At 60.1% G+C, this 27,153-nt stretch overlaps 1 protein-coding gene across 1 annotated transcript; it reads left to right on the plus strand.

Annotated features, from left to right (window-relative positions):
* The first annotated feature begins 592 nt into the window (after positions 1-592).
* LOC111154831 (membrane metalloendopeptidase like 1) lies at positions 593-26,951 on the plus strand. Its single transcript, XM_022514759.1, has 23 exons — positions 593-749; positions 10,584-10,661; positions 11,198-11,257; positions 12,230-12,391; positions 12,656-12,736; positions 13,903-13,998; positions 14,340-14,458; positions 14,995-15,060; positions 16,426-16,560; positions 16,650-16,739; positions 19,804-19,940; positions 20,298-20,391; positions 21,635-21,763; positions 22,221-22,319; positions 22,801-22,884; positions 23,201-23,304; positions 23,582-23,640; positions 24,040-24,159; positions 25,056-25,189; positions 25,309-25,374; positions 25,907-26,002; positions 26,407-26,483; positions 26,571-26,951. The coding sequence occupies exons 1-23, from the start codon at positions 593-595 to the stop codon at positions 26,668-26,670; spliced, it is 2,343 nt and encodes a 780-aa protein (XP_022370467.1). The 3' UTR covers positions 26,671-26,951.
* The last annotated feature ends 202 nt before the right edge of the window (positions 26,952-27,153 follow it).

The raw sequence follows: 27,153 nt of genomic DNA on the forward strand, positions 1-27,153 counted from the left end.
CCACCCCCCATTCCTGGGCTCTAGGCAGGAAAGGTGGGCAGGGGGCCCAGAGGCTCTCACCACCTCCCAGAGGGTTCTCCTGACCCAGTGCCCAGGCCCGTTGATCCAGGACTCCCTCTCCCAGCCCCCGGCAGGCTCCACAGCAGTAGCCATGGGAGCTGGGCTGGCTGGGTCCCTAGGGCCCCCCTCTAGCTGTGAGCAGAGGGTTCCCTGGGCCTCCCCTCCAGAGAGCGGGCTTGGAGAAACTGACCTTGGCAAGAGCTGCCCCCATGGCTGGCACGCTGGGCACCTGCCCCCCCCCACTGTTGCCTCGGGCACTCAAAGGCTCTGGTCCAGGGTGGGTGCCGCAAGCCAGAGACACGGGCTGCGCCCGAATGTCCTCGGGTGTGGACTTGGCAACGGGAAAGCCAACGTCCTCCAAGGACCAGCACCTGCTCCCAGCTAGGATCAGGCCTCCCAGCCTCGGGCAGGGCCTCAGGGGCTCCTCACACATCTCCCCTGCCCTGGTGTCCCCACCCTGGCCAGACACAGCCCCTGCCCTTGGCCTTGGGGTTTCTCAGCTGTGCACTTTCCCCTGGCTAGAGACTTGGTGATGGGGAAGCCTGAGAGCCCAGTAGGGGTGGTGGAGATTGCCGGCTGTTCGGGACAGAAGCACCGAGGCTTCCTGGAGGGGGGGCTGCTGCTGCTGCTGGGGCTGGTGACAGGCGCCCTGGTGGCCCTGGGCCTCCTCTACGCCGCCAACAGCAGAGGTAAGTGAAGGCGCCCCCCCCGCTGCCTCCCCCAACCCTGATGAACCAGTCTTGTCAAACTGGGCGGGGGGCTCTGCCCTGGGCGCTGACAGGCAGGGGGCGGGGGGCTCTGCCCTGGGCGCTGACAGGCAGGGGGCGGGGGGCTCTGCCCTGGGCGCTGACAGGCAGGGGGCGGGCAGCCCCTACCAGAAGGCCCTGTCCAGGGCGGGCCGGCGCTGGTGAGCTCTGCAGGCTCTGCGCTGCGGCCGCTGCGGGACTCCTGAGATGCACAGACCAGGTCTCCCGCACCGTCCGCGCAGCCCCCTCCCCTCCCGCAGGCAGCGACCGCGCCCCACAGGTCACAGCCCGCCCAGCCCAGCGCAGGACTCTGTGGACACCCCACCCCCGGCCCATCCCCTCGGCTCACCTGTGTCTCCGCCGCTGGTCGGGAAAGACCTGCTGGGATTCCAACCCCCACCCCCACCCCCATGCCCACTGGCTGAGGGTTGCGGCCTCCCAGACCGGCTCTGCTTACTGTGAGATGGTGGGACGGGTCAGCCTGGGGTCCCAGAACGACGGGGCGTGGCCAACACTGCCTCTTCTGCTCCCCTCCCCCGCCCAGCCCCCCCCCCCCCCCCCCCCCCCCCCCCCCCGTCCCCTCCCCGAGTGGTGGCCGTGGAGGGGCTGTCCCTGGCTTGGGTTGGGGGAGGGGCGTGCAAGCCACGCCCCCTGCTGCCTTCGGGCACCACCTCAGGTGTGCACTCCGGGGTTCACGGGACTCAGGAGAGGTGCTCCCCTGGCACTCTCAACAGTTGGGTGTCACAGCCTCTGTCCCTAGTATGTTCCCCCACCGGCTGGGCCAGGGCTGTCTGCTCTGCGGTGGACCATGCATCCATTGCTAGTCTGTGGGTGTGACCGACGACGTCCCTGCCAGGGCCACTCCCAGCCTGTGCACTTGCCTGCGGGCCCCTGCCAGCTGCTCTGGTCTCTGGCCCGTCAGGGTCTCCTGCAGGGTAGATGGGCTCTGCTGCATGGGCAGGGGACAGGGAAAGGTCCGCTGGCTGCACGGAGCCTCGGGGAGCCCAGACCTCCAGGAGCCTTTGTTCAGGACTCACTGGGCTGGAAACACCTTGGTTGGAGGCTTCCAGAGGACGGCCCTCGACCCCTACCCAGTCTGCCTTCTTCTCCTTGTGGTCTCCTAAGTACAAATGGGGACTCGGCCGGGGCTCCTCCCTCCGAACCCCGTGCCCCCACCCGCAGACGTGACCTGCCAGCTCATCTCGCCCCGGCTCTGGTGTCCACGGGGGGTTTACACGCAGCATTGCTGTTTATGTTCAAGCGCTTTCTCACTCCCATGAGGACCTTTTCCACTGACTCATGAGTTATTTCAAAATATTTTTTTTTAATCAAGATGCATGGAGATCTTCCTAGTTACCCTTTTTTTATTGGTTTCTGCGTTAACTGCGCTGTTGTCGGAAACCGTGGTTTATGGGGCACTGACTCCTCGGTATTTGCTGAGTCGCTGCAGGACTAACCCATGGTCCCCGCTGCCAGCATCCGCACGAGTGGGGGAGGATGCCTGACCGTGACCGTTAGATGAAGCCGGAGATGCAGGTCCCTCCGTGACACCAGTCAGGTCTTCTCCCTGTTTGGGGTTTTTGTGTGTTAAGTCTTGTGCTGGAGAACCGTGCTGGGTCGCCATTTGCCCACGTTGAGGCTACGCTGTTGTGAGTACAAATCTAGAATTCACGTATCTTCCAAGACCCCGCATGGCATAATGACCCTTTCTACCTTGATGCCGTTTGCCTCGAATTCTGTTTCATCTGGTACAAGCCTGACTGCCTGGGCCCACTCGCTTGGCCGGTTTTCTTCCATTTTTCTTTCAAACGTTGTGTGTCTCCTGCTTTTGCTGTGTCTCTTGCAACAGTGCATAGCTGGACTGGGGTCCTTGTCTCTTCCCTGAAGCAGAGTCTCTCTGCGTTCACCATGATTACTGCAGAGTCTGGTTTTTCTGTTATGTTCTTTCGTGCTTCTCACACCACTATTAGTTTGTTCTCTGCTCTCCCAGCGCCAGCTCACAGGTTTTCGATCCTTGTCCTTTAAGGGGTTATCTTAGATTTTTCTGTTGTTGTTTAAATAGTTGTTATTTTAAAAGTCAGAGATGAAGCCTTTTCAGAACATCAAACGTTTTTATAGAAATTACAGTGGGCGATAGAGCCCCTCCTGGAATCCTGCTCCCACAGGCAGCGACAATCACTGTCCAGCACAGAGGCCAGCAAACCACGGCCCATTTGGCAAATAAAGTTTTATTAGAACACAGCTGTGACCATTTATTCATGTACTGTCTTTGGGTATTTTCTTGCTATAATTAAGTTACATAGGCGAGACAGGGTCTTTATGTGGCTCACAAAGCCTAAAATATTGATTACTTGGCCCTTCACAGAAAAAATACTGCCCACTCCTGGACTCGTGTGTCTTCCCGTCCAAGCCTTGACTATGAAACTTTTACTGTCGCCGCGGGATGGCGAGGAGGCATTATAAGGTTGTGAACACCCAGGCATGCCGGCTGCCCCAAATCTCCCTGTGTGACCTTGGCAGGTTTCCTTCATGCCTCTGTGCCTCAGTTTCCCTACCTGTAAAATGGAACATAGCATAGTACATATGTTAGAGGCTTACTTGAGGGCCCCGGATTTAATACATCAACAACACTTAGAAAAATGTCTGTGTCTGTCATGCTGTTCGCGATCAGATGTCATAGCAAAATGGTGCATTTGGTCATTTCCCAGGGTGGTGGTTGACATGCTGAAGGGAAGGCAGATTGAGCTCCCTACACCAGCGAGGTCCTGCCTGCCCAACAGCGGTGCATCTGTGCTTTGGGGTAAAGCCACCGGCACCGTTTATGGTTTTCTCCTGAATATTATTCACAGCTAAGCTCTCTGCCAGGGTCCAGTTTCCTCGGCATGAGTAGCTGCCTTGTTCAAGAGGTTTCCTCTTTTACTGTCAAATTATCTTATTACGAGCCTGTCTTTACCCGTCTCCAGTATCAACCTCTTGCTCGTAAGATAGATTTTTAGTTCGTTGTGGGACGCGGCTTGAGGGCAAAGTAGTAATAGCTCAGCAACAGCGCTCACTGCTGACTCCCGTCCGCGCGAGACTGTTCCAAATGACATTTCTCAATCTTGGAGTTCTTTTCCGAACCTCTCTGGTCTTTTCTCCAAATAATTCCTGAGAAGTGAGCAGCTTCTACTGTAGCACAAGTAGTGACACTCGCTGTCTCTGTCCGGAAATCTTCATCAGGTGAACTTTCCGTCCCTCTGAGCTCTGTTTTCTCTGTCTTTGGTATTATTCACTCTGACCGTTGAGGCATCGGGCTGTGAAAATTCGTGGTGTTCATTCGGCTCTGGAGAGGCTGCGATCCCTGAATCTCAGCCGTGATGCCCCGTGTTTACCGTGGGAAGTGGCGCACGATCTTTCTGAATGTTACGTCTCTCCCTCTCTTCTCCCATTGTCAAATTCTGATTCTGTGCGTCCTCGATCCCCTGCCCCATCCCCTGTGTCTCTGGAGAGTTTCCATCTCTGACTTTATCCTTCTGAGTCAGTCACTCCGAAGCACATTCCATCTCCCTAAACCTCTCTTCCCCCATATTCTATCTGCAGAAAATTTCCCCAAAACCCTGCGATAACTTGGAACCCATACACTTTAGGACACTGCCTTTTCTCACACATATGAATTAAAATGTTGATTGTGTTTTTGCAAAATGTCAATTCTTCAAAAATACATCTGAATATTTCTGTACCGCAGTGCAGGCAAGGTTTAGACAAAACGCCGTAATCAGAGGGGTAAGCTGTCACTCCGGTTTCAACCAGCAAAGGAAACTGCAGCTCAGGGGAAAAATCCATTTTGGATTTTTTTTTTTTAATTTAATCTCAGTGGGGGCACTGGGTGGCTCGGTGGGTTGAGCCTCCAACTACTGGTTTCAGCTCAGGTCATGATCTCAGGGTTGTGGGATGGAGACCTGCCATGGGCTCCCTGCTGAGCGCAGAGTCTAAGAGTCTTCCTGTCTCCCTCTCCCTCCTCTTCTGCTCCGCCCCCCACTCATGGGCACTCCGTGTGTGTGTGTGTGTGTGTGTGTGTGTGTGTGTGTGTGTGTATCTCCCTAAAAAAAACAAATAAATGGGGGCTCCTGGGTGGCTCAGTGGGTTAAAGCCTCTGCCTTCAGCTCAGGTCATGATCCCAGAGTCCTGGGATCGAGCCCCACATCGGGCTCTCTGCTCTGCGGGGAGCCTGCTTCCCCTCTCTCTCTCTGCCTGCCTCTCTGCCTACTTGTGATCTCTGTCTGTCAAATAAATAAATAAAGGCTTAAAATAAATAAATAAATAAATAAAACGTATTTAAAATGAGTTAATATCAAAAGTAAGCTGGTGCAAAATTAAAATTTGAAAAATAAATAAATAAATAAATAAATGGAATCCTTAAAAAATTTAACCTCAGCTACTACATTCTTCTGTGTTTCTAGAATTTATAATTTATTCTTTCACAAACTTATTCTTTTTAATGTCTCACGACCTTGTTTTCAATGTTTTCTTTTACTTCTTCAATATACTTGGAATATTTTCTGCGTCAGGGAGGTATTGCTGCCGCACAAGCACCCAGTACCCAGGGATGAGAACAGCCCTCGTCTGTGGGGACGGCCCTGCACACCCGGGGGCGGGGGCGGTCAGCTGTGCCGGGTCGGGCGACTCTGTTCCACATGAACTGACACCCACCCCACCCCCCTGCCCCAAGCACCAGCAAGCAGGCCTGGGCAGGTGCCTCTGCTGGCAGAAGTCTGAGAGGACAGCGGGAAGCACGCAGGCCTCCTGGGGTCTAGACCCAGAACTGGAATAGTGTCCAGGAGCACCACTGCCACCTCATTCTGTGGCCAAAGCAAGCCGTGTGGCCAACCCACGGGCAAGAGAGGGAGAAGATGTCCTCTGGCAAAGGCATGGGGCAGAGCGGGGTCTGGATTTGGGGCCATCATGCCCCATACCTTCGGATCAGAGAGTCCCCAAATATAAAATCCTTGGGGATCACGGTTCCATGTCTGTTTTGCTCTCGTGGGAGCCTGTCGTGGCGTCAGTGTGAATCCATGCTCGCCCTGGCTGCCTCTGTGGGGACCCTGTCTCTCGGGCCGGCAAACTTCCCTCGAGAGAACTTGTGTGTTTGTTTCCATCGAGCACCTGGGGAGGCCCCCAGCCTGCGCCTGCTGGAGCTAAGTGTCTCACCCTGAGGTTTCCTTGGCCACACAGTGCCGTGCTCTCGCACCCACAGCCACATGACAACCAGCCCGCCTTCCCCAGGGAGGAGGCTCTTTTCCACCTGTCGGAGATTTCTGCCGCCTTCTTTTTTGAGAGAGAGACATGAAGAAGAGACAGAGGGAACATAAATTATTCAAATCAAGGCCAGAAGAGCAAAACTTGCAGAAAAAATGTCAAAAAATTTTTTTTCAAAAGATTTTTTTTAACATAGAGAGTCTATGTGAAAATAATTCACGTATTACAGAAGTTATGGGAACAGAGAGAACGAAGAGTGGATTCTGTGTCAGTGGGCATTAGGGACAGCTGCTCCCATCTGGACTTACAAAGGAGGAGGACATCCTTCTTGGGGCTTCCTCTGCCATCTTTCCCACTGATCCCATGTTAGCACCATAGGAAGCTTCATTTCTATTCAGCCTTTGTGTCAGAAGGGCCTTGCTATTTTGCATCCCAGTTAATAATTGGGGTGTCTGGGTGGCTCAGTCAGTTAGGCATCCGACCGTTGATCTCAGCTCAGGTCACGATCTCGGGATCGTGAGAGGGAGCCCCGTGTCAGGCTGTATCTGTACTGGGCATAGATCCTGCTTAACGTTCTCTCTCCCTCTCGCTCTGCCCCTCCCTCCCTAATAATAATAATAATAATGTCCCACAGGTCCTAGATTCTGTGTTCCAGTGGTTTTAAAAGTAATTTAAAAGTTTCTTAGAATAGCTCCAGGCTCAGGCAATATTACAAAGATGGCACAGTGCGGTATGACCACTCCAGCATCCCCTGTTAACATGTGCTCTGCTCACTGAGATACATTGTTGCAAGTAATGACCTACCATCGCTATCTGACAATTAATTAAGGCTACACTTTGTTCTGATTTCCTCTGTTCATCCCTCACACCATCGTGTCCCAGGATCCTGCGGGACGGCACATGACATCATTCGTTAAGTCACCTTAGGCTACTCTTGGCCGTGATGGTTTCTCAGACTTCCCTTGTTCATGATCTTGACAGTTTTGAGGGGTCCTGGCCTTGTATTTTGTGGAATGTCCCTCGGGAATTGCCTGATGGTTTTCTCCATGATTAGACTGGGGTGATGTGTTTTGGGGAGGAAGCCCGGAAGTCAGGCGTTTTCGGGAGGAAGCCAGGAAGTCAGGCGGCCACACTTCCGGTGACTGATCACTGTTGCTGACCACAAAGCCTTCATTCGGTTTCTCCACTTCCCCCCTTTCCATTCTATCTCCTCGGAAAGGAAGCCAGCGGGGGCAGCCGGCTCCCAAGGGGTGGGGAGTTAGAACCACGCCCCTAGATGCAGGGCACCTATGGACACTCTTTGGAATTCTTCTGTATGGGGAAATCTATCAATTTCCCCCCACTTCTTTATTTATTCAATGATTTATTTGTGTCGGCATGGACTCACGGACGTGTATTTTATGCTGTGGATTATAATCCAATACTAGTGTATTTTGTCGTGCAGATGGTTGCAGCTTTGGCCACTGGGGGCTCTGACCCACCCCCATCACAGTGGCTTGGGGATTTCGGAGGGGAGGGGAGCACTTCCTTGGTTTCTAGCCATTGAGATGTTCCAGGCTCGTCTTGTATGCTTTCTGCCCACCGTTTCTCCAAGGATCCCTGGTTCCTTTTACGGGGTAACAGTGTTAGAAGCCACACTCGGGTTACTAGGTGTGATCATCACTACCGGGTCACTGCGGGCAGCCACTCTCAGCTGACAGTGGGAGGACGTGTGTGTGTGCACGCGCACGCTAACCCACGTGTACACGCATCATCTGTAGCGCTTCTCTGTGCAACCCTCTGTGTCTCCATCAGTCTACACAGGGGCTTCTAACCCATTGTCATGGGCATCATCCCAGCCTCCCGCCCTGACTGGTCCAACCTCCCGCTGCAGTGGTGAGGAGTCTGGCCATCTGCCTGCCACTTCACACTCCCTCAATCCTAGTGCTCATGCCTGGCATTCCCAAGGGACCAAGTCCACCAACGACCGTACAGCGTGGCTGGACAGCTCCCCTGCCTTGGGTCTTATGTGCCATTCAGGACCAAGGTGACTTGGGTCCGTACCCTATCTTCACCCCTTTCTGCCGAGTTGCTGCATACATGTGGGATGCACTTTGGTTCTTGTGTTCCGTTCCGTCCTGGGACCCGAGACCTCCTCAGTGATTTTCACACTTGCGTACATGAAGCTTCTCTCTCTGCGCTGCAGTTGTGCGGGCTTTTGCAGAAACTCCAGACACCTTATCCCACTCCCTGCGGCCCCACAAAACAGCGCACTGCCCGGGAATACCCTTCATGCTCCCCGTTCTCTGTCCACCACCCCTACCCCCACCCCTGCCAAATGCCTGGCGATCATTGTCTATCGCCTCCGTAATTTTGCTCTTTCAGAATGTCGTCTATTTGGAATCACACTATGCAGCATTTTGGGGTGGCCTCTGCACTCAATAGTACACACGTAGGATCTATCCGTTCATCGTTTTGTGGCTTGATGGTTTCTCTCTTGTGATTGCTCAATGACAATGCCATCGTGCGGATGTAATGCAGTTTACTCATTCACTCCTCCATTGAAGGACATCATGGTGTCTTCTCGTTTTTTGGGATTGCAAACAAAAATTCTATAAAATTCACATTCAGGTTTCCGTATGGACGTAAGTTTTTGAACCAGTTGGGGAAACACTTAGGAGCGGAATTGCAGGACCGTTTGGTTCTGTAAGAAGCTTCCACACTGACTTTTGGCGGGGGAGGGCTGCATTGTTTGGGGGTTTGGGGATGTTTTCCTCCGTCTGTTTTGTCTTTTTCCTTTGTGCCGTGGTCTGGATCACCCACGGTGACACGGATTCTTTCTTGTTCGGTGTGTTGTGAAGCCTATAAAACTAATTCTTCATTTCAGTTCTTTTATCACTTCCATTTATCTGGGCAGATCCGCTTCCCGTCTTCTGTACCAGACCCTTTACTGAACTGTCATAAGCACTGAACGTTTTGTCTGCTATCTGACATCTGGTCACCGGAGTCCACGTCTTCAGACTATCTAGGGCTTTTCTGACGATGGGTCACATTTGCTTGCTTCCTCTTGTGGGGAGATATCTCTCGGCTTTCCTGCCCCACCTGTGCCCTCAGGGAAGGTCCTGTGAGAAGGACCTGGCAGGTGGGGATGCCGTGTGGAGCCAGCTGGTGCCAGCTCACAGCCTCTGCCCTCACAGGCTCCTTGCCCAGGGGAAGGCTGCCACAGGCCACTGTCCCTGGGGAGTGCACCTCCCTGTCCGGAATTTGGCTGTGTGGGTTTCCTGCGCACCTCGCTCCGGCAGGTCGGCAAACCTCCCTGTTTTTGCATCCGCAGCTTGTTCCCCTCCCTGAGGAGGGAGCCACAGTCTCCTCCAACTGTCCTCATCCTGATCAGAAGCAAAAATCCCTTCTCCTCCTCATCACGTCTGTGGCCAGAGCTCAGACGTCCTGTCCTTCCTGTTCACTGTCCTTCCTGTCCACTGTCCCTGAGGGGGTGGCCCTTTGGGGTCCAAGGTCTAGTTCTTATCCCAGGGCTCTGGGTTAACGAGCCTGACAAACACCTGTGGGACAGCCATGCCTTGGCACCGACTGACCACTTCATTTCCGGTTGCAATCAGCACTGTTCTCCTGTGTCCGCGGGGCTGGGCTCCCTGAGGCGGGACCCGGGTCGGACTCTGTATCTTCAGTGCCTGGCACTAGGGTTGGTAATCGACAAATGTGGGACTGACAGATGAACGATGGTGCGTGGAAAGAGCAGTAACAACGGGCAGGGGAGAAATGCCCACCCCGCTCAGACCCCATGTTTCATAAGCATTCCTTCCGAAGGCCAGGACCCCGGCGAGTGTCCCCAACATTTGGGCAGCTCCCTGCACCCTCTGCAGTCTCTGACCTGCGTGAGGCCCTGTTCCTTCCTTCCCACCAGGTCTCCGTGTGCCTCCCTAGTGGAGGAAATCATCCACAAGCCAGGTCTGTAGGTGGCTAGGCCAGGCATGCCCTCTCCCCAGACCTGCTTCTCCCCTGTCCCTCCCCCTCACCCCTTCCCACCCCCACTCCGGGTAGAATTGACAGCCACTCAGAAGATCCTGATGCTGACCAGGCGATGCCCCGATCCTGTGCAGGGGAGGGATGGAGGGAGGTGGCCAATGGGTCAGAAAGTGAAAGTGACCTCCGTTCCCCGGAAATGAGCCTGTTGTTCCTGCCTCGATAGGACTCCAAGACTGTCCACCTTGCACGGTGTGGCCCGTGGCCCTGAGGTAGAAGAGGAAGTCAGAGGGGAAGGAGGTCCTGCCTCAGGAACCCTCTGGCCCCCAGCAGATAAGGGTGGGGCCGGCTGGGTGGGTTGGCTCTGGAGAGCAATGGGGTGGGCAAGCCAGCAGGGCCCCCTCCCCCACATATGTTCTGCTGGGTGACTCTGGTGACCAGGCCAGGCTACAAGGAGGCAGGCAGCAATCAGAGCACCTGGACCCCAGCCCCGCAGCAAGATGCCAGGCCCGCCCCCAGCAAGCCCCAAGGTACCCCATGGTGGGGCTGGAGGCCAGAGCTGAGTGCTGTGTTTTTCCCTAGGGAAGCAGCTGACACTCTTTCCTAGCCGGCTTTGCTTCTCAAAGGAAGAGAAGACCATTGTAAAACGAAAACCCCGAGGTAGCTTTGCCTTCCCTATCAAAACACGGCCCCAGCAGGTGGGCTGGAAACTGGGCCTCCTGTGGGCTGGGCCGCTCCGCAGTCCAAGGTGTGCAGCTGGGGAGTTAGAGTCCCAGGGCCCCCAGAGCCCCATAGAAAGATGGGACAAGACAGGGGCACAGCCATGAGCTGGACGCAAGGCGTTCCCTGGGCTCCAGGAAACCAGCATGAGTTACCCCCAGGCTTGGGGTGTCATCCCTGAGACTGCACAGGTGCCCCTTTATACAACCAGCTAGCCCCACATAGGGGGTGTCAGGGGGCCACAATGTGCAGAGACGAGCTGCACGGGCAGGCTGCCTGGAGGAGGCGACGGGGCGAGAGATGGCCGGAGAGAGACAGGAGGGCAGAAGGGCCAGCTGCAGTCCTGGGGATCAGAGAAGCTTTGGGGTCAGTGGAGGCAGAAGGTGTCAAGAGGCTCCCGGTTCCCAGCAGACTGACCCCGCCTCACCCCGTCCTGCTCTGCCTCCCCTCTTGCTCACGACGCGTCCTGCCCACAGCCATCCAGCGGCCCAAGGAGATGAGCGAAATCTGCACCAGCCCCGGTTGTGTGACAGCGGGTGAGCCCCCTTCCTCCCACCTTCCACAGCCTTGCCCGGGGTCGGGGGCTTCCCATGATGCTGGCACAGGCCCCCCAAAAGCCCAGCGGAGCCACCTCCAGATGTGGCACAGGGGCTGGCAGGCGGACCCTGGTCCTGCTTGCCGGAGGGGCCCCTGCAGTGGGCTAGGAAAAGAGGGGTACTCCCACTTCCCATCCCCGCACCCCCCAGAAGCCGCCTGCCCCCTCCGAGGCCCCCGTGATGGGGTGGGAGGTCGTGCTGGGCTGGGTCTTCTTGTGGTTACAGAAAGAAAGGTCACATGAACATACGAGTTTCCTCCCACAAATTTGTTGTCAAATTGGAGTCCATACACTGCTATTTGCAGACTGAAAAGAGTGAAAATGGCCAGAAGAAACAGCAATGAAAACTCAGAAATGAGATTTTTCTGACCACGTTGTGGGCGTGGACAGGCACTCAAGCTGGTGCTTCCTGCCAGGCTCCAGAAGGGACAGAAGGCGAGGGAGGGTCCCAGGGGAGCCGTAGGGGGAATCCAGCCTGGCCGCCTCCGCTGAGAGCCTGCCACCGGGAGCCCCAGACCCCACCTACCCCGCACACTCGGGCTGCTAGAGGCCAAGCCGTCTCCCCTAACCGCAGACAACCCCGAGTGGTGGGTAAGAGCCCCCTCCCCCACAGACACACCGGTGAGTGAGGGGCTCCAGGACCAGGGCCCCCAGCAGAGCACCTCCTGGGTGCCCAGACTGTGGGTGTCCCAGGTTTGCAAATGTGGACATGAGGAGCAGAAAAGTCCCAGGGTCCCAAGTCATGTGATTAATAAGTCGTCGCCTAGAACTTGAATTCCTGCTTCCGAACTCACGGAGGCTCAGAGAGTGCAACGGACACTCCCGGGGGCACACAGCCAGGATCAATTACCCAACAGTCCACCAGCCACCCGTAACCAGGTGCCCCCTCCCTCCCCACCGTCTCCACGAGTAGCTGCCAGGATCCTCCAGAACATGGACCCGTCCAGGGAGCCCTGTGACGACTTCTACCAGTACGCGTGCGGAGGCTGGCTGCGGCGCCACGTGATCCCCGAGACCAACTCCCGATACAGCGTCTTTGACATCCTTCGAGACGAGCTGGAGGTCATCCTCAAAGGTGAGAGCAGCTGCGACCTTGGGCGTGGAGCTGGGGTGAGGCTGGGCATCTGCCCCACTCTAGGGTGGCCATGGGGCCAGTGGGACCAGCTGCTGGGCCTGCCTTGGTCCTGCGGGCACAGGGAGAAGAAATCCCCCTGGATAAAGGCCTGCAGGGACAGAGGGACCACCTGTCACTGAATGGGGGGAGGGGGCACTGCGACCTTTGACCTGGCTCTCCCTGCAGCCGCCTCAGGCCTCCACCATCTTCCTCCTCTGCCCACAGGAGTGCTGGAGAATTCCACCACCAAGGACAGGCCAGCTGTGCAGAAGGCCAAGATGCTGTACCGCTCCTGCATGAACGAGGGTGAGTGGGGGACGGAGGGGTTGCAGGGTAGGGGAGGTGCTCCGGGACCCACAACCCCTGTAGCACAGCATGGAGGGGGGCACGCCACTCAGGAGTCATGCCAGAGGGGCTGTGCCCCCCATCGACCACTGGGTCCAAGCTCCCCTGAGGACACGGCCTTGCTACCAACTGCCTGTGACCCTGTCTACACCCCGACCCCAGCCTGGGGCCACACCACCCAGGCAGGGGGAAAACAGTGAGGGGCCCACCTAGAAGCCCCGGGGAAGGTGCACATGCGTGCACACGGATGTGTGTGTGCACGCACGGGGGTGCATGCGCATGGATGTGTCTGCATGTGTGTGTGCTTGTGAACATGAGTGTGAGTGCGTGTGTGTGCACGTGTGTGCGTGTGCATTCATTCACGTGGGTGCGTGTGCGTGTGGGGGTGTGCACGTGTGCATTCATTCACATGGTTGCGTGCGTGCACACGCTCACTGGTAAAGAATTAGCACGATACTTGTGAAGGATGGTGAGGCGGACTTTATTTGGGGCCGTCCAGATGGGCGCAGGGCCCACCACGGTGGGATTTTCCCTGGGGAAACAGTGTGGGGATTTCTAGCCCAGGGGCAGGGAGGGGTCTGTGGACAGAAAATTACTAGAATGGGAAGTTGGGGTGGGGGCCTCTGGCTAAGCTGGCCCACAGGACTGCTGCCGAAGGCGGGTCAGGGAGAGGAGACATCACCTGACCCGCCCCGAGGCCCCTGCGAGCGTCCCCACCTCCATCTCCTGTGTGATGGAAGTTCCCAAGCTCCCAGCCAAACCCTCGCTGCCCCGGAGAACTTGTTCACAGCCTGTGTTCCATGGGCCGCGCTGCTGGGACTCCCCAGGGGCCTCCACCCAGGCCAAGTGCCCAGGACTGCCCACGGGGCACCTCTCGGAGCACTCCCAGGCCACAGGGCCTCCCCCAGGCTGGCTCGTCCACCCACGACTCTCATCCTGCCTGCCCGCCTGCTCTCACCAAGCCCCGGGCACCAGTCGCAGCTGTGTCCATCAGGCCCCTCTGTGTCCGACGCTGCACCGTCTGACGGGGACCGGGCGCAGTGCCAGGCAGGCGGTGTCCCCGCGGGCCCATGAGAAGGCGCACCCCCGCTGCGCGTTTGGGTGAGTGACCCCTCCTCGCCTCTCAGGCATCATAGAGAAACGAGACTCACAGCCCCTGCTGAACATCCTGGACCTGATGGGCGGCTGGCCGGTGACCATGGAGAGGTGGAACGAGAGCATAGGTAAGGCCAGGGCCGGGCGACTCCGCCCGGGGCTGCTCATAGCTGAGCCCCTCCAGGCTCCTGCGGGCCAGTGTGCCCCGGGCCAGTCGTGCCCCCCTGCCCAACCCCTCAGGAGCCCTCCCCTCCCTGCACAGGGGCCCAGCTATTCTCTGGGCCCCGTAGAGGGAAGCAGGTCCCTTGAGTTCCTCCGCCCCCCGGTGCCACAGCGTACTTGCCGCCACAAGCCAGGCAGGAGCTTAGGAGGCTGGTCCCGACGGGATCCAGGACCTGGAGTCCAACAAGGGCCTGGCTGGGACCCCAGGAGCCCAGCCAGGATCCAGCCTGAGGTGCTGACCCCCCAGGCCCCAGGTGGGAGCTGGAGCAGCAGCTGGCGCTGATGAACGCGCAATTCAACAGACGCGTCCTCATCGACCTCTTCATCTGGAACGACGACCAGAACTCCAGCCGGCACATCATCTACGTACGAGCCGCGCGGGGGGCCAGGGAAGGCCGGGGCCCTCGTGCCTGGCTGGGGCATGCTCAGGGCCGTGGGGAGCCTGCCGGGGCTGGCTCTGGGGAGCGGGTGAGCTCCAGGGGTACTCCCGAGCCCTGCTCCTGTCCGTGTCCTGCTCGGGCCCTGGTCAGGGAAGCTGGCCTGTGTGCCAAGCCATTTCTTGGGGCCATCTGTCTGGGGCTCTGGCACCAGGGCTGGAAGGCTGAACTCAGAAAGCCCCCATGGGCCACAGCTGGGCCACAGTGCTCCAGGAGGGGAAGGGTGTCATGGGGCCACCTCTGGGCCCACCTTGCCGTCCAGCCCCCGCCGCCCTCCACCCATCCCCCGAAGTGCAGGGCTGGGACCTCAGGGCCCACACACACGCCAGCATGACCCCGTCCTAGAGGACCCCGTGTTTCCACCGGGCCCAGTTCACGGGGAGCGGAGGGAGCTGCTGTCCTCCTCAGCCAGGCTGTGGAGGGACCCCAGCCCCTCGCCCAGCTTCACCCCCTCTGTGCCTCCAGATAGACCAGCCCACCTTGGGCATGCCGTCCCGAGAGTACTATTTCAACGAGGGCAGCAACCGGAAGGTGAGTCAGGCTGACTCCCGGCTCCCCCGGCTCTTTCCTGCAGGCCCCCTGCCCTCCCACCCATCACTTCAGGGCCCACCGTGGTCAGGCTTCCCCTCGTGACCCCTTGACCCTCGCCACCCACAGCCCCTGTGAGCGCCTGCAGGGGGCTCTGAGGCCTGTGCACAAGCTAAGCGCGACCTATGGCGTCATCAAAGGGACAATCCCCAGGCATGCCCTGCCATATGTGGGGACAAGCTCAGCTTGGCCCATAACCCCGCGGGTCACACCCCGCGTGCCTGTCGCACAGTGCAGGGCTGCGGCCGCACTGCGGATCTGCTGCGAGAGCCCACTGAGATCTGAACACCAGCTACCCCAGCCCAGGCCTGCCCCTTAGGCGCTCAGCTCCTGCATCAGGGGAGGAGGGAGACGAAGAGCCAAAGAGGGTAGAAGGAAGAGCCAGGCAGCAGCCTGTGACAGGCAGAAGTTGCAAAATGACCCACGGTGGGGAAGCAGTACGGTGGGCTTCCTGGTGGAGGGGGCCTATGAGCTAGGCTGGGAAGGATGGGCCCAGCCAGGAGAAAGGCTGAGCGTGGCTGAGAGAAGAGCCCTGGGGTGGGGCAGTGGAGCTGAGAGAACCAGACCAGGCGGCTGGAGCAGGGGCAGGGCATCCAGACGGCCTCGTGCCGGGCAGCATGGACTGGACAAGGCAGCTACACTGGCCTTCTGCCAGAGGACATGCCCTGTGGCTCCTCTGTGGGATCAGGGAAGCCCCTCCCAGGATGGGGTCCCGAGAAAGCAGGTCCAGGAGGGGCGTCCATCCTCAGTACCCACTTTGTGACCCTAAGGCTGAGCCTAGAGAGGGAAGCCCAGCCAACAGCCCTGGGCCAGCCCCAGACCTTCATTAAGCACCCATTGTGTGCCCAGCACTTTACACACAGCCACGAAGCCAGACAGAATAGGTCTCTGGTCCTGCAGGAGCCCAGGGGCCCGAGGTCGTCGGGCTGGCAGGGGTGGACAGGGGTGGAGCCGGAGGGCGCTCCGAGCAGGCAGGGCGTGGGCTCCGTGTGCAGGCGACCGTGCAGGTGCAGGGAGAAGGTCCGCTCCCATGGGCCTCCAGCTCCCATTCAGCCAATTCTGGGAGCGTGAGCAGCAGCGGAGGCCCGGCCTGGGGGACGGGGCAGGGGCTGGGGCTTGCGGGGGGCAGACAGTCCGGAGACCCCCATCCCGGGGCTCACGGGCCTTGCCGTCACTGCCAGTTGAGCTTGGCCCCTCGAGCCTCCCGGGGGCCTGCTTCCTGTCATACGCCCACCCCCACCCCACAGAGAGCCCCTCGGGGGCCAAGGCGGCGAGGCCGCCGGGCTCCGTTCCGGTCCTTTGGCGCAGGTGCGGGAGGCCTACCTGCAGTTCATGGTGTCGGTGGCCTCGATGCTGCGGGCGGACATGAACCTCCCGGAGAACAGCTACCTGGTGCGCGAGGACATGGCGCAGGTGCTGGAGCTGGAGACGCAGCTGGCGAACGTGAGGCCGCGGCCCGGCGTGGGGCTGGGGGGTGGATGGGCCCAGCTGCCCCGCCCCAGCGTGACCGCCTGCCCCCCCCCACCGTGCAGGCCACAGCCCCCCAGGAGGAGAGGCATGACGTCACCACCCTGTATCACCGGATGAGCCTGGAGGATCTCCAGAACAAGTTTGGCCTGAAGGTGCGTTCACGCCCCCCCACGCCCCCCCATCCGCTAAGCCTCAGAAGGATCCCGCGGGCACACACGCCAGGGGCGTGCTCACACTGGGACAGCAGGTGGCAGCTGGGCTGTCCAGGGCCACAGGGCCCCCATCTATGAGACGACTGCAGCAATGACCCCACTTTTCTGAGCAGGAAACGAGCCTGGGAGCGTTGCTGATTAACCCGAGCCAGGGAGACAACCACCCAGAGGTCTCGGTGCCCCACCGACCCGCCCACCCCAGACTGAAGGCTGCCCCACGCCACCACACCCTCAAGCCCTCCCTCCCTGCTGGCCAGGCTTACGTGCGGGGGCCGGGGGCTGGGAAGAGCCAGAGAGAGGGGAACACCCCACCCAACCCCAGACTCTGCTGGCTGGCCACCCTGAGCCCCCAGCTTGTCCAGCAGCCCCCCTCAGGAGGGGCAGAAGTGCGATGCTAGCCATCGCCGACCTTGCGGTGGAGGCCAAGTCAAAGGGTGGAGAGGGTGGGCGAGGACAGAGCTGAAGTCAGAGGGCAGAGGGCCTGAGCAGGGATGGAGCCAAAGTCAGAGGGAAGAGATGACAGGGGGTGGGGGCAGGGATAGAAACCAAAGCGCCTAACTCCTGATCAGAAAATGCCATGTTTAGAGCCACAGAACAGAACAGGAAAACTCAGGGGACTCCTGCCCGGGGCTCATGGCACTTGGTGTTCCGGAAGGCTCCATGGTCCCCGGATCCTGCCCTCTTCCTTGGCACGGGCTCCCAGTGAGGACCTGCTGTGGCCACCCCCTCAAGACAGCCCAATAACTGGCCCACCCCCCAGCGGGCACTTTGGGGGGCCAGGCCCTGCCCTGGCACCGGCCACATCCAGGAACCGTGCGGGCCGGGAGCGAGAAAGAGCAGGACCGGCAGGTCTCAGAAAGCAGGGGGAGGGTGGGACGACGGCAGCCGGGAGGGGCCACAACAGGCGGCTGGGCAGTCTCGGGGAGGGACCATCTGGGACATGCAGCCCAGACAAGGGGCAGCAAAGACCAAGGTCCTGAGGCGGGAGCCACAAGGCCACTGGAGGCAGATGAGGCCCAGGAGGTGACAGGGTGCACCGGGCCAGACTTCCAGGGCCCTGGCCTTGCTGCTGCGAGAGAGGGGTCTGGGGCATCAACTTGACTGACACTGAGGAGCAGCCTGCGGCATGGCCCGGGCAGGAATGGGGGCTGCTGGGCCAACTGTTCGCAGACACGGCGAGAGGGGGGCTGCTGGAGCCATATCAAAGGTGGACCCCGCAGGGTTTGCAACTGTGCTAAATGTGGGGAGTGAAGAAAGAGAACTCTAATGGCCCGCAGGTGCCACGGCATGGAGATGGCACGGGAGCAGCCCCAGGGATGTTCTGGGAGCCAGGCCTTGGGGCGTCTGGTGCACGATGCACTTTTAATGCTTAGACTTGCCTCCCGTGAGCATGTGCACACAGGCCTTACTCAGATCAGAACCACCACAGACACCCCTCCTCTTGGCCCTGCCCCTGCCCTTCCCCGAAGCAGCCACCATCAAAACTTCTCCCACCACAAGAAGCAACATCAGAACCAGGCAAGTTGGCTCATTTGCACAGGGCCTCTCTCGCCCTGCGTTTTATAGGTGAGCCTCGCCGTCCTTATACCCCATGTCACTGGGCATCAGGCAAGTTTCCCTCATCCTGGCTGCTGTGTGATCCATTCTGGGAAGGCGCAATTACGCCCCTGCTGTACTCTTTTTAGACCTCTGGGTCAGATCCCATTCCGCCCTCTTCTGAGTAGAGTGGCCATGCTCATTCTAGTGCATGTCTTTTGGGGTGCACATGCGCGCCCTGCTGTCAGGCGTCCACCTAGGAATGAGATGGCCAGGTCGCAGAACACACGTACATCCATCTTCAGCAGACAGCGCCGAACTTTCCCCTGCGTGCAGAGCTGCTGTCCCCAACAGCAGTGTATGGAATGTCCTCGCAAGATGCCTTACACATCTCTCGTCAGATTTACTCTTAGCCGTTTGGTTTTTTTATGCTGTAATGAAGGGCCTCATTTTGTAACATATCTTCGTATTTTTTGTCGTTGGCATACAGAGATTCTGACCGTACACACGGTGGTTTCACTCAGTGCACTCACGAGTCCCGACAGCGATAGTGGTGGTGCGCATCTTGTTTCCTTCCTAAGAGAAGAACCTGCCCCGGTCCGCCGTCTTCCTGTTGGCCGCGGACACGTTTGTTTCTGTGTCGCAGCTGTCGCACGCAGATCCCCTTCATCAGATTAGTGAACTTTCCTTCTGCTTCTAGTCCACTAAGAGTTTCTATCCTGAACTGATGTGACATTTAACAAATATCTTCCTTTCTGCATCCATCAAAATTAGGGTGGGATTTTCCTGCTTTATGTCATCATCAGAGTGAGTTACAGGATTCCATTTCAAATTTGGCACCAAACTCGAAGTGCTCGATTCAATGGAATTTGACTGTGATGTATTCTCCACTTCATCTAGGTACAGATAAGTCCTAATTCCTAAGATTTTCCTTAAGGCTTTTGTATCTATGATCAAAAGTGAGACAGCCTGTTACCTTCTTTTTGTGATATCCTTATTCTAGTATTAAGTTACTCTTGGCTTCATCATTCCAACAGAGAAGAGTTTTCTCTTCCCCTCTCTCTTCTGGGAAGTTCCGGGAGGATTGGCAGTGTGTCTCCTTTAAATGTCAGAGAGCATCCACTGGAAGAGCCGGATGAGTATGGAAATGTCTACATGGGAGTATTTCAAATTAAAGATCCATTTATTACATATAAGACTGTATCGGCTACTCTGTGGTCATTTTGCTAAGTTGTGGGCTTTTTTCAGGAATTTTCCCACCACACTGAAGTTGTTAAATACATCGGCATAATCTCTTGTCACAGTCTGTAGGCGCTGTGCTAATGTCACCCACCCTTCCCCTGATTCTGATCATCTGTGCCTTCTCTCTTGTTCTCTGAATATTCTTTGGTGGGAGCTGGATTTTCTGGATGCCCAGGAGCTATGTCTACCTCTCTGTCTCTCCCTCTTCTCTGCCCGCCTTCCGCAGGGGTTTAACTGGACGCTCTTCATTCAATCTGTGCTGTCCTCTGTCAAAATCAAGCTGCTACCAGATGAAGAAGTGGTGGTCTACGGCATCCCCTACCTCCAGAACCTTGAAGACATCATCGACGTCTACTCAGCCAGGTGAGGACCCAGGGAAGGGCCCAGAGGCTTCAGCATCCCCGCCCCTGCCCCCCCCCGCCCCGCCCCTGCAGCTTCTCCTGACAGGAGAGGACTCCCGGGGGCATTTACTCAGGGAGTGAGGGCCAGGAGAGGGTCAATGTTAGCGGCTGACAGAGCCTTAGAGAGAGATGTGAACCCTCCTCGAGGTGTCTCCAGCGCCCGGGAGCAGATAGGCTGGATCTGGGGCTTGTCCGCGAGGCTGTCCCCACCACCCTGCTTGGCGCAGAACCTGTCGACCAAGAGCCCATAAGACCAGTAATCTCTCTGGGCACAGAGCACGCCCCTGTTCCATACCCACGCTCTGCCCCCCGCCCTCAGGACGGTGCAGAACTACCTGGTCTGGCGTCTGGTGCTGGACCGCATCAGCAGCCTGAGCCAGCGCTTCAAGGAGGCACGGGCCAACTACCGCAAGGTGAGACCCCGCAGAGGCAGCTCCTGCCCTGTCCTGCCACTGGCTCGCTTGGTTTACGGTACGGAGCGCCCGCTGTGGGCCAAACACCAACGTCCCCCTGGGGTCAGAGCCATGAAAGAGCCTAACGAGGTACCTGCCCTCTGGGGGCCGTCGACAAACTAGAAGTCCGCTCCTTCAAAAGCAAAAGTAGAACAGCAGGAGAAGGGACAGGACAGGGAGAGCCTCTCTGTGAAGGTGACGCTGGAGACCTTGAGAAAAGAGTGACGGGGACAGATCCCCAAGGCAGGGAACACCGCGGGGCCACGTGAGGGAAAGGACGATGAGGTCAGGGAGAGAGATGGGGCCAGCAATCACGGGACCGATGCAGGGGTTCCCCACGCCCTGAAAGTTGCCGAGGAGGTAAGAGTGGCACCCACAAGCTGGTGTCCTGCTGGCACGGTCATTCCGGCTGCTCTGGAGGTGGAGTAGGGTACAGTCAGGGCAGAGCAGGGGACCCACTGGGAAGCCCTGTGGTCTCGGTGGCTCTTCTGGGACAATGATCCGAGGGGGCATGGAATCAGAGTGGAGACAGGTGCCATCATCCAGGTGGGGTGACAGGTTGGACCAGGACATCAGCAGCAGACAGAGGGGCCTATGGCAGACAGTTGAGGTACAAATGGGGGAGGGGGCAAGGGAGTCAGGGGGACTCTGGTTCTTTGCTAGAGAATGGGATGGGCAGAAGTCCTCCAGCGCATCAGGAAAACACGGCAGAGCAGTTGGGGACAAGTCTGGACCCCTGCTTGTCATGCTGGGTTGGAGACATGACTAACCAAGCATCTCCTCTCTGGTGATGGGAAAACTGGGGGCCGCAGAGCTGGGGGGCTTGCAGCTGAGCTGGATCGGGCCCCCAGGGCCTCCAGCGTCAACACGAGCCTGTGCTTTCGGGTGGGGCTGGAGTCCTTGTGGTCAGAATCTGGCCAGACACCCAAGCCAGGGTGGCAAGAACAGGGGGCGAGGAGGCACTGGGGGCTGAGTTGGGCCCTACCACTGCCCCAGGGTAAAGGCACAACCCAGAGCCTGGGTCGGGAGCCTCCCCCGAAAACTGCGCGCTCGGTCCTGCCCACACCTGTGGCTAGCCCTCAGAGGGGGCTCTGAGTTCCTCCGTGCCCCCCACTGGCTCCTGGGCTCCCCGAGGCTGAGGACAGGGAAGCAGGTGCTGGTAAAGGCGGCAGTGAGTGAGCGTGACCGTGACCGACCGCCACAGGCGCTGTACGGCACGACGGTGGAGGAGGTACGCTGGCGGGAGTGTGTCAGCTACGTCAACAGCAACATGGAGAGCGCCGTGGGCTCCCTCTATGTCAGGGAGGCCTTCCCCGGAGACAGCAAGGACGCGGTGGGTGCTCCGTCCCTGTCCATGGTCCATGGCCCGGGTCCAGGTGCTTCTCCCCGCAGGGACGCTGACCCACTGTGGCGGGGGGGGGGTCCCAGCCCCACGTGGTGACTCCTGGCTCCCAGGGTAGGCAGCCCAAGGGCCCCCCAGATGCCCGTGTGTGCTCAGGGATCTTAGGAGCTCACATGTGCCCGGCGCCCCTCCCATGGGGAGGCCAGAGGCCCTACCCCCAACCTTATAGGCCTGTCGGGGAAAAGGAAGGGATCCTACAGGCTCGGAGTCCAGGGGTGGGCAGGTCCCAGGCCCACCCAGGTGAAATACCGACAGCCATGACCCCTGCCCCATGAGGATCATCCCTCATCCCCACCCCAACGCCACAGCAAGGACGGGGCTCTGGACCCGACTCCTGCAGAGACCCCAAAGCTGGTTGTGCAGGACAAGGGCCATGCACTCCCCCCAGGTCAGAGAGCTCATCAACAAGGTGCGGGCGGTGTTTGTGGAGACCCTGGACGAGCTGGGCTGGATGGACCAGGCATCCAAGAAGAAGGCCCAGGAGAAGGTGGGCGGGTGGCTGGAGCCCCGAGGACTTCCCGCCAGGAGAGGGCAGCCCCAGCGTGGGCTCCCAGGGTGACCATCATCACACCCGCTTCACAGATGAAGACACCGAGGCTAGGTGTGGCTTGCCCAGAAAGAGGCTGTGGGCAGAGGCGGGACCCGAAGCCAACTGTGGGAGACCCCCCGCAGCACCCCGGGAACAGGGGTGGGTGGCCATGGCCTCGGAGCAGAAGCCTCTCTGGGCCAGTGTGACAAAGGGAAGCTGAGCCCCTCTGCCCAGCCCTCACCCCGTCACACCCTGGCTGGCTGTCAGGCAGACCTTCTGCCTGGCGCTGAGTTGGTCCACATCTGTCCCCATTAAGCCTCCCCACAGCTGGCATGGGGGCCACATCCCTGAGCCCCTTGCCCACAGAGCAGTGCAGCGAGGGGCAGAGCCAGGGTCCCTGTGGTGGGGCGGGCACAGACTGGCCCGATGTCCTCCCTAGGCCATGCACATCCGGGAGCAGATCGGGTACCCAGACTACATCCTGGAGGAGGGGAACAAGCATCTCGACGACGAGTACTCCAATGTGCGCCCCGCCTGTGGGCCCAGGGGCCTCCAGAGCCTCCCTGTCCCGTCACCCCACCCTGATGGGCCCCCGACCCAGTCCTGCGAACCAGGAGCCTCCAGGGCCCCCGCAGGCGGTGCCGGCACTAACCCGGCCCCTCCCTGGGTGGGCCCCTCCGGAGTCAGACGGGGAGACCTAAGCCACCAAAGGCCCCCTCCCCCACCCGCACCCAGAGCCCGCTGGCCTCGCAGGGGACTACCGGGCCAGCCCCACCGCCTGTCCCCAGCCGCTCTTGGCCCCTCCCTCACCCCCAGCCGTGACCGCCCCTCTCCCATAGCTGAACTTCTCTGAGGACCAGTACTTTGAAAATGGTCTTCAGAACCTCAAGGCTGGAGCCCAGCGGAGCCTCAAGAAGCTGCGGGAGAAAGTGGACCAGAACCTGTGAGTGGGGACGGCACGCAGGAGCCGGTGGGCTGAGGACGGGGCCAGCTCGGGGCGGGGCGGTGCTGGGTCCGACGCAGAGCCCACTGTGCCTTTGCTTTGGGGCTCGGGGAGGATTCGGATCTGTGGACCGCCCAGACCCCACCCTGGCTGTGGGCGACGCTGGTCTCATGGCACAGCCACTGTGACACGGGCCCAAAGTGAGGCTGAAGCCAGCAGGGGGGCTGGAGGGAGGGCTCGGAGACACGGGCTCCAGGAGACCACCTGTTCATCACAGCTGGATCATCGGGGCGGCCGTGGTTAACGCGTTCTACTCCCCAAACCGAAACCAGATAGGTACGTTCATGCCCTCTGACCGACTCAGCCCCTCCTTCTGGGGGGAACCTCCCGCCCGTGCCCGGAAGGAGAGAACCTCTCCCCACCGTAGGAACTTCACCCATCACCCCAGCTGTGGGGACGTTCCTCTCCTTTGTCTGTGAGCGGTGGGGGGTTCTGAGAGGGGGCTGCGCACCCCGCCCCAAAGGCAGCCGAGAACCATGGGAAGAGTCTGGATCTGCTGCGCACTGGCCCTGGCCCCTCGGCTCCAGGCCCTGACTTTCTTGTCTGGAACGTGGGCCTGTTTGGAGCCCCGCCTCCTGGGCCATGGGGTCCCAAGGCAGGAACCCCAGGGGGGCCGCCCCAAGCTGGCCCATGGGGGTGCGCGCGCTCAAGGCTACCCCCCCTGTCCCCGAGCAGTGTTCCCCGCTGGGATTCTGCAGCCCCCTTTCTTCAGCAAGGAGCAGCCCCAGGCCCTGAACTTCGGGGGCATTGGGATGGTGATTGGGCACGAGATCACTCACGGCTTTGACGACAATGGTAGGCAAGCTGCGTGGGGTGCTCAGAGCGACGCGCCAAGTCACACACCCACGCACTCCTCCCCTCTGCATCGAGCCGCAGTCCCGGGAGGGGACTGAGGGACAGGGCCCTTGGGCCATCCAATCAAGCCCTTTAGGATTCAGACGGGGACACTGAAGCCCAGGGCATGGGAAGGACTCGCCAGGTCCCCAGGGGAGCTGTGCTGGCAGGACAGGTCTTGAAGGGCAGGTCCCAGTTGGGCCTCTTGCTCTAGGCAGAGCCATGGAGGAGGGCACAAGGGCCTGACCCTGCACCCACCTCACTCACTGGCCCTCCCTGCGCCTGTGACATGGAGACAGGGACACCATCGCCCAGGTAGCTCGAAGCCGCAGGTCCTGCCCTGGAGCCTGACCGGTGTCGTTCCTGGACAGCCAGCATCCCCCAGCCTAGAGATGTACTGACCCGATGTTCCTGCCCTGCACCACGGGCTGGGGACACCTGTCTGGATCTAGTGGCCTGTGACTGTGCACACAGGCTCCCGCTGCAGCCCAACAAGGCTTTCCCACCGGACTTGACCACTTGACCTTCTGAGGGCAGCCTCTTGTCCCCCGCAGGACCACATGCTCCCCTTACCTGGGGTCCAGACAGTTTGGACACCCCAGCAAGGATCTTAAACCCTGAGACCAGACAGCCCAGGCCCTGACCTCGGGGGTGGCACGGGAGACTCCCAAAGCCCCCCTCCCAGGCCCATGCAGCCCGGTGACATTGAGCTGACCTTTCAAGCAGGCCAGTGTCCTTCCGGGGCCCGCTCCCTGCTCACACGCGCGCTCTAGCTACCGGGGCTCCCCGGAGCACGTGTGGGGAGGCTGGCCCTGGGCAGGGACGGCCGTGTGGGCAGCCCACCTGTGCCCACCCAGGCCGGAACTTCGACAAGAATGGCAACATGCTGGACTGGTGGAGCAACTTCTCCGCCCAGCACTTCCGGAAGCAGTCGGAGTGCATGGTGCGCCAGTACGGGAACTACTCCTGGGATCTGGCGGACAACCAAAACGTGAGCGAGCCCCGGCCGCGCCGCCACCCCCGGAGGGCCCCCACCCCAGCCCTGGGCCCCGGGGGAGGCAAGGCGGCTCCAGCCACCACCCCCTCTGCCATCCCGGGTCCTGTGCACAGGTGAACGGCTTCAGCACGCTCGGGGAAAACATCGCCGACAACGGAGGGGTGCGGCAGGCATACAAGGTGGGTCCGAGCAGGGGCCCCTCAAGGACCGGTGCCTCGGTGAGGCAGAGACGGTGCCCTGCCCAAGCCATCGGTCCTGGGAGGCAGCGGGGCCCCGCGGGAGCCGGCCTGGCCGCACGCAGGCAGGCACCTGGCTGTTCTGCCCACTTTTCGCCCCGACCTTAGAGGAGCCTTTGACCTCTGGGGAAGCCGCTGTCCGTCTCCCTGTGAGACACTGACACTCCCCGCGCACCCACCGGCCGCGGCAGCACCCCTACCCCTGCAGCCCCAGGCCCTGGGCCTCGGGAGCTCATTCCGGGTGGGTCCTGCATGGTCGTCTGCCCGAGCCCAGCCAGCGGAGCCTGAGATGACCTCGAGGCCATTAAGGAAGGAGTGACCGTCCCTGGGGGTGCTCAAAGGGCCATAAGCGGCAGAAGCAGGACCTCCACCAGGAGTAGTAGGCCTTGGCGCTGGGACTCCAGAGTCCCTACGGGCCGGTGTGCCCCCGGGAGCGAGGGCAGGCCTGGGCCCAGCTCCTGTCTGGCACCTGCAGGCTTACCTAAAGTGGATGGCAGAAGGTGGCAAGGACCAGCAGCTGCCAGGACTGGAACTCAGCTACGCCCAGCTGTTCTTCATCAACTACGCGCAGGTAGCAGCAGCCCCAGTCCCCACCCGCCGGCCTCCGTGCCCCCCGGGAACCAGTCGGAGGGCCTCCACTATGGGATGCTTCCAGGGGTGTGGAGAGCGGGCAAGCCAGGCAGAACCAGAACTTACAAGCCTGGAAAGGTTCCTAGAGGAAAAGGATGGTGGGGATTGGAGCCTGGGGGTTCGGATGGAGCTGGGGCTCCCTTCCCCGCACCCGAGAAGGGGCAGCCTGGGACAGGCAGGACGCCCTCATGCCTAGAAAGAAATGAGACCACAGGCCCGGCCCTGCCACCCCAGGCCCGCCCCAACTGCTCCTGGATCCCCTCAGGGCCCCCTTATTCCTCCGTCCCATCTCCCCAGGCCTGCCTTTCCCCCAAGCCCGCAGCCACGCCCTTCCTGCGCCCACAGGTGTGGTGCGGGTCCTACCGGCCCGAGTTTGCCATACAGTCCATCAAGACCGACGTGCACAGCCCCCTGAAGTACAGGCAAGTAGCCCCCGCTACCCGCGGGCAGACCCCCACCCCCAGCCCGCGCACCCAGGGAGGCCGGCTCAGGCCCCCGGTCGCCCTCAGGGTGCTGGGCTCGCTGCAGAACCTGGCGGCCTTCGCAGAAGCCTTCCACTGCGCCCAGGGCACCCACATGCACCCGCAAGAGCGCTGCCGCGTCTGGTAGCCATGGGCGAGCCACACTGCGTGGCCCAAGCGCACCCGCCGCCCGAGGCCGGGCGTCCCTTCCGTGCGCCTCCGGAGCAGCGGGCGAGGCCAGCACGCATCCCGCCCCGCGCCCAGAGCGCAGCCGCGGCCCCCGGGAGAGCGGCGCCTCCGGGGCCCTCCGCGCTGGAGCCCAGGGCTGCTACGCCCGGCCCGTAGACCTGTTTAACCGTCCGCACCCGCTCTCCGAAGCGACCTTGTCAGCTGTCCGTGCGCTTCAGCCTTGAGCTAAGTAAACGCTTCAAAGAAGTCAGTGGCCTTGTCTGTTCAGGAGGGCCCTGGAGGCAGTCGGGGTGGCAGTCCCCCAGGCCAGAAGCACTGGCTGCTCGTGGCCTAAGTGGTAGCCTCGGGCAGAGCAGCAGCCAGGAGGGGAAACAGCAGGGTACCATGTGGACGGGGGACCACTCCTGCTGACCGTCCCCGGGGCCCCGGGCTGTGGGCACAG

Source organism: Enhydra lutris, unplaced genomic scaffold (genome assembly GCF_002288905.1).
Source record: "Enhydra lutris kenyoni isolate GAN:26980312 unplaced genomic scaffold, ASM228890v2 scaffoldscaffold38, whole genome shotgun sequence".
Taxonomy (NCBI): Eukaryota; Metazoa; Chordata; class Mammalia; order Carnivora; family Mustelidae; genus Enhydra; species Enhydra lutris.

Bases quoted from the DNA above. Each gene is read 5' to 3' on its own strand.
- LOC111154831 (XM_022514759.1), top strand. From the start codon at position 593: ATGGGGAAGCCTGAGAGCCCAGTAGGGGTGGTGGAGATTGCCGGCTGT. The intron at 750-10,583 runs GTAAGTGAAGGC...GTTTTTCCCTAG, and splicing joins CTACGCCGCCAACAGCAGAG to GGAAGCAGCTGACACTCTTT. The intron at 16,561-16,649 runs GTGAGGCCGCGG...CCCACCGTGCAG, and splicing joins TGGAGACGCAGCTGGCGAAC to GCCACAGCCCCCCAGGAGGA.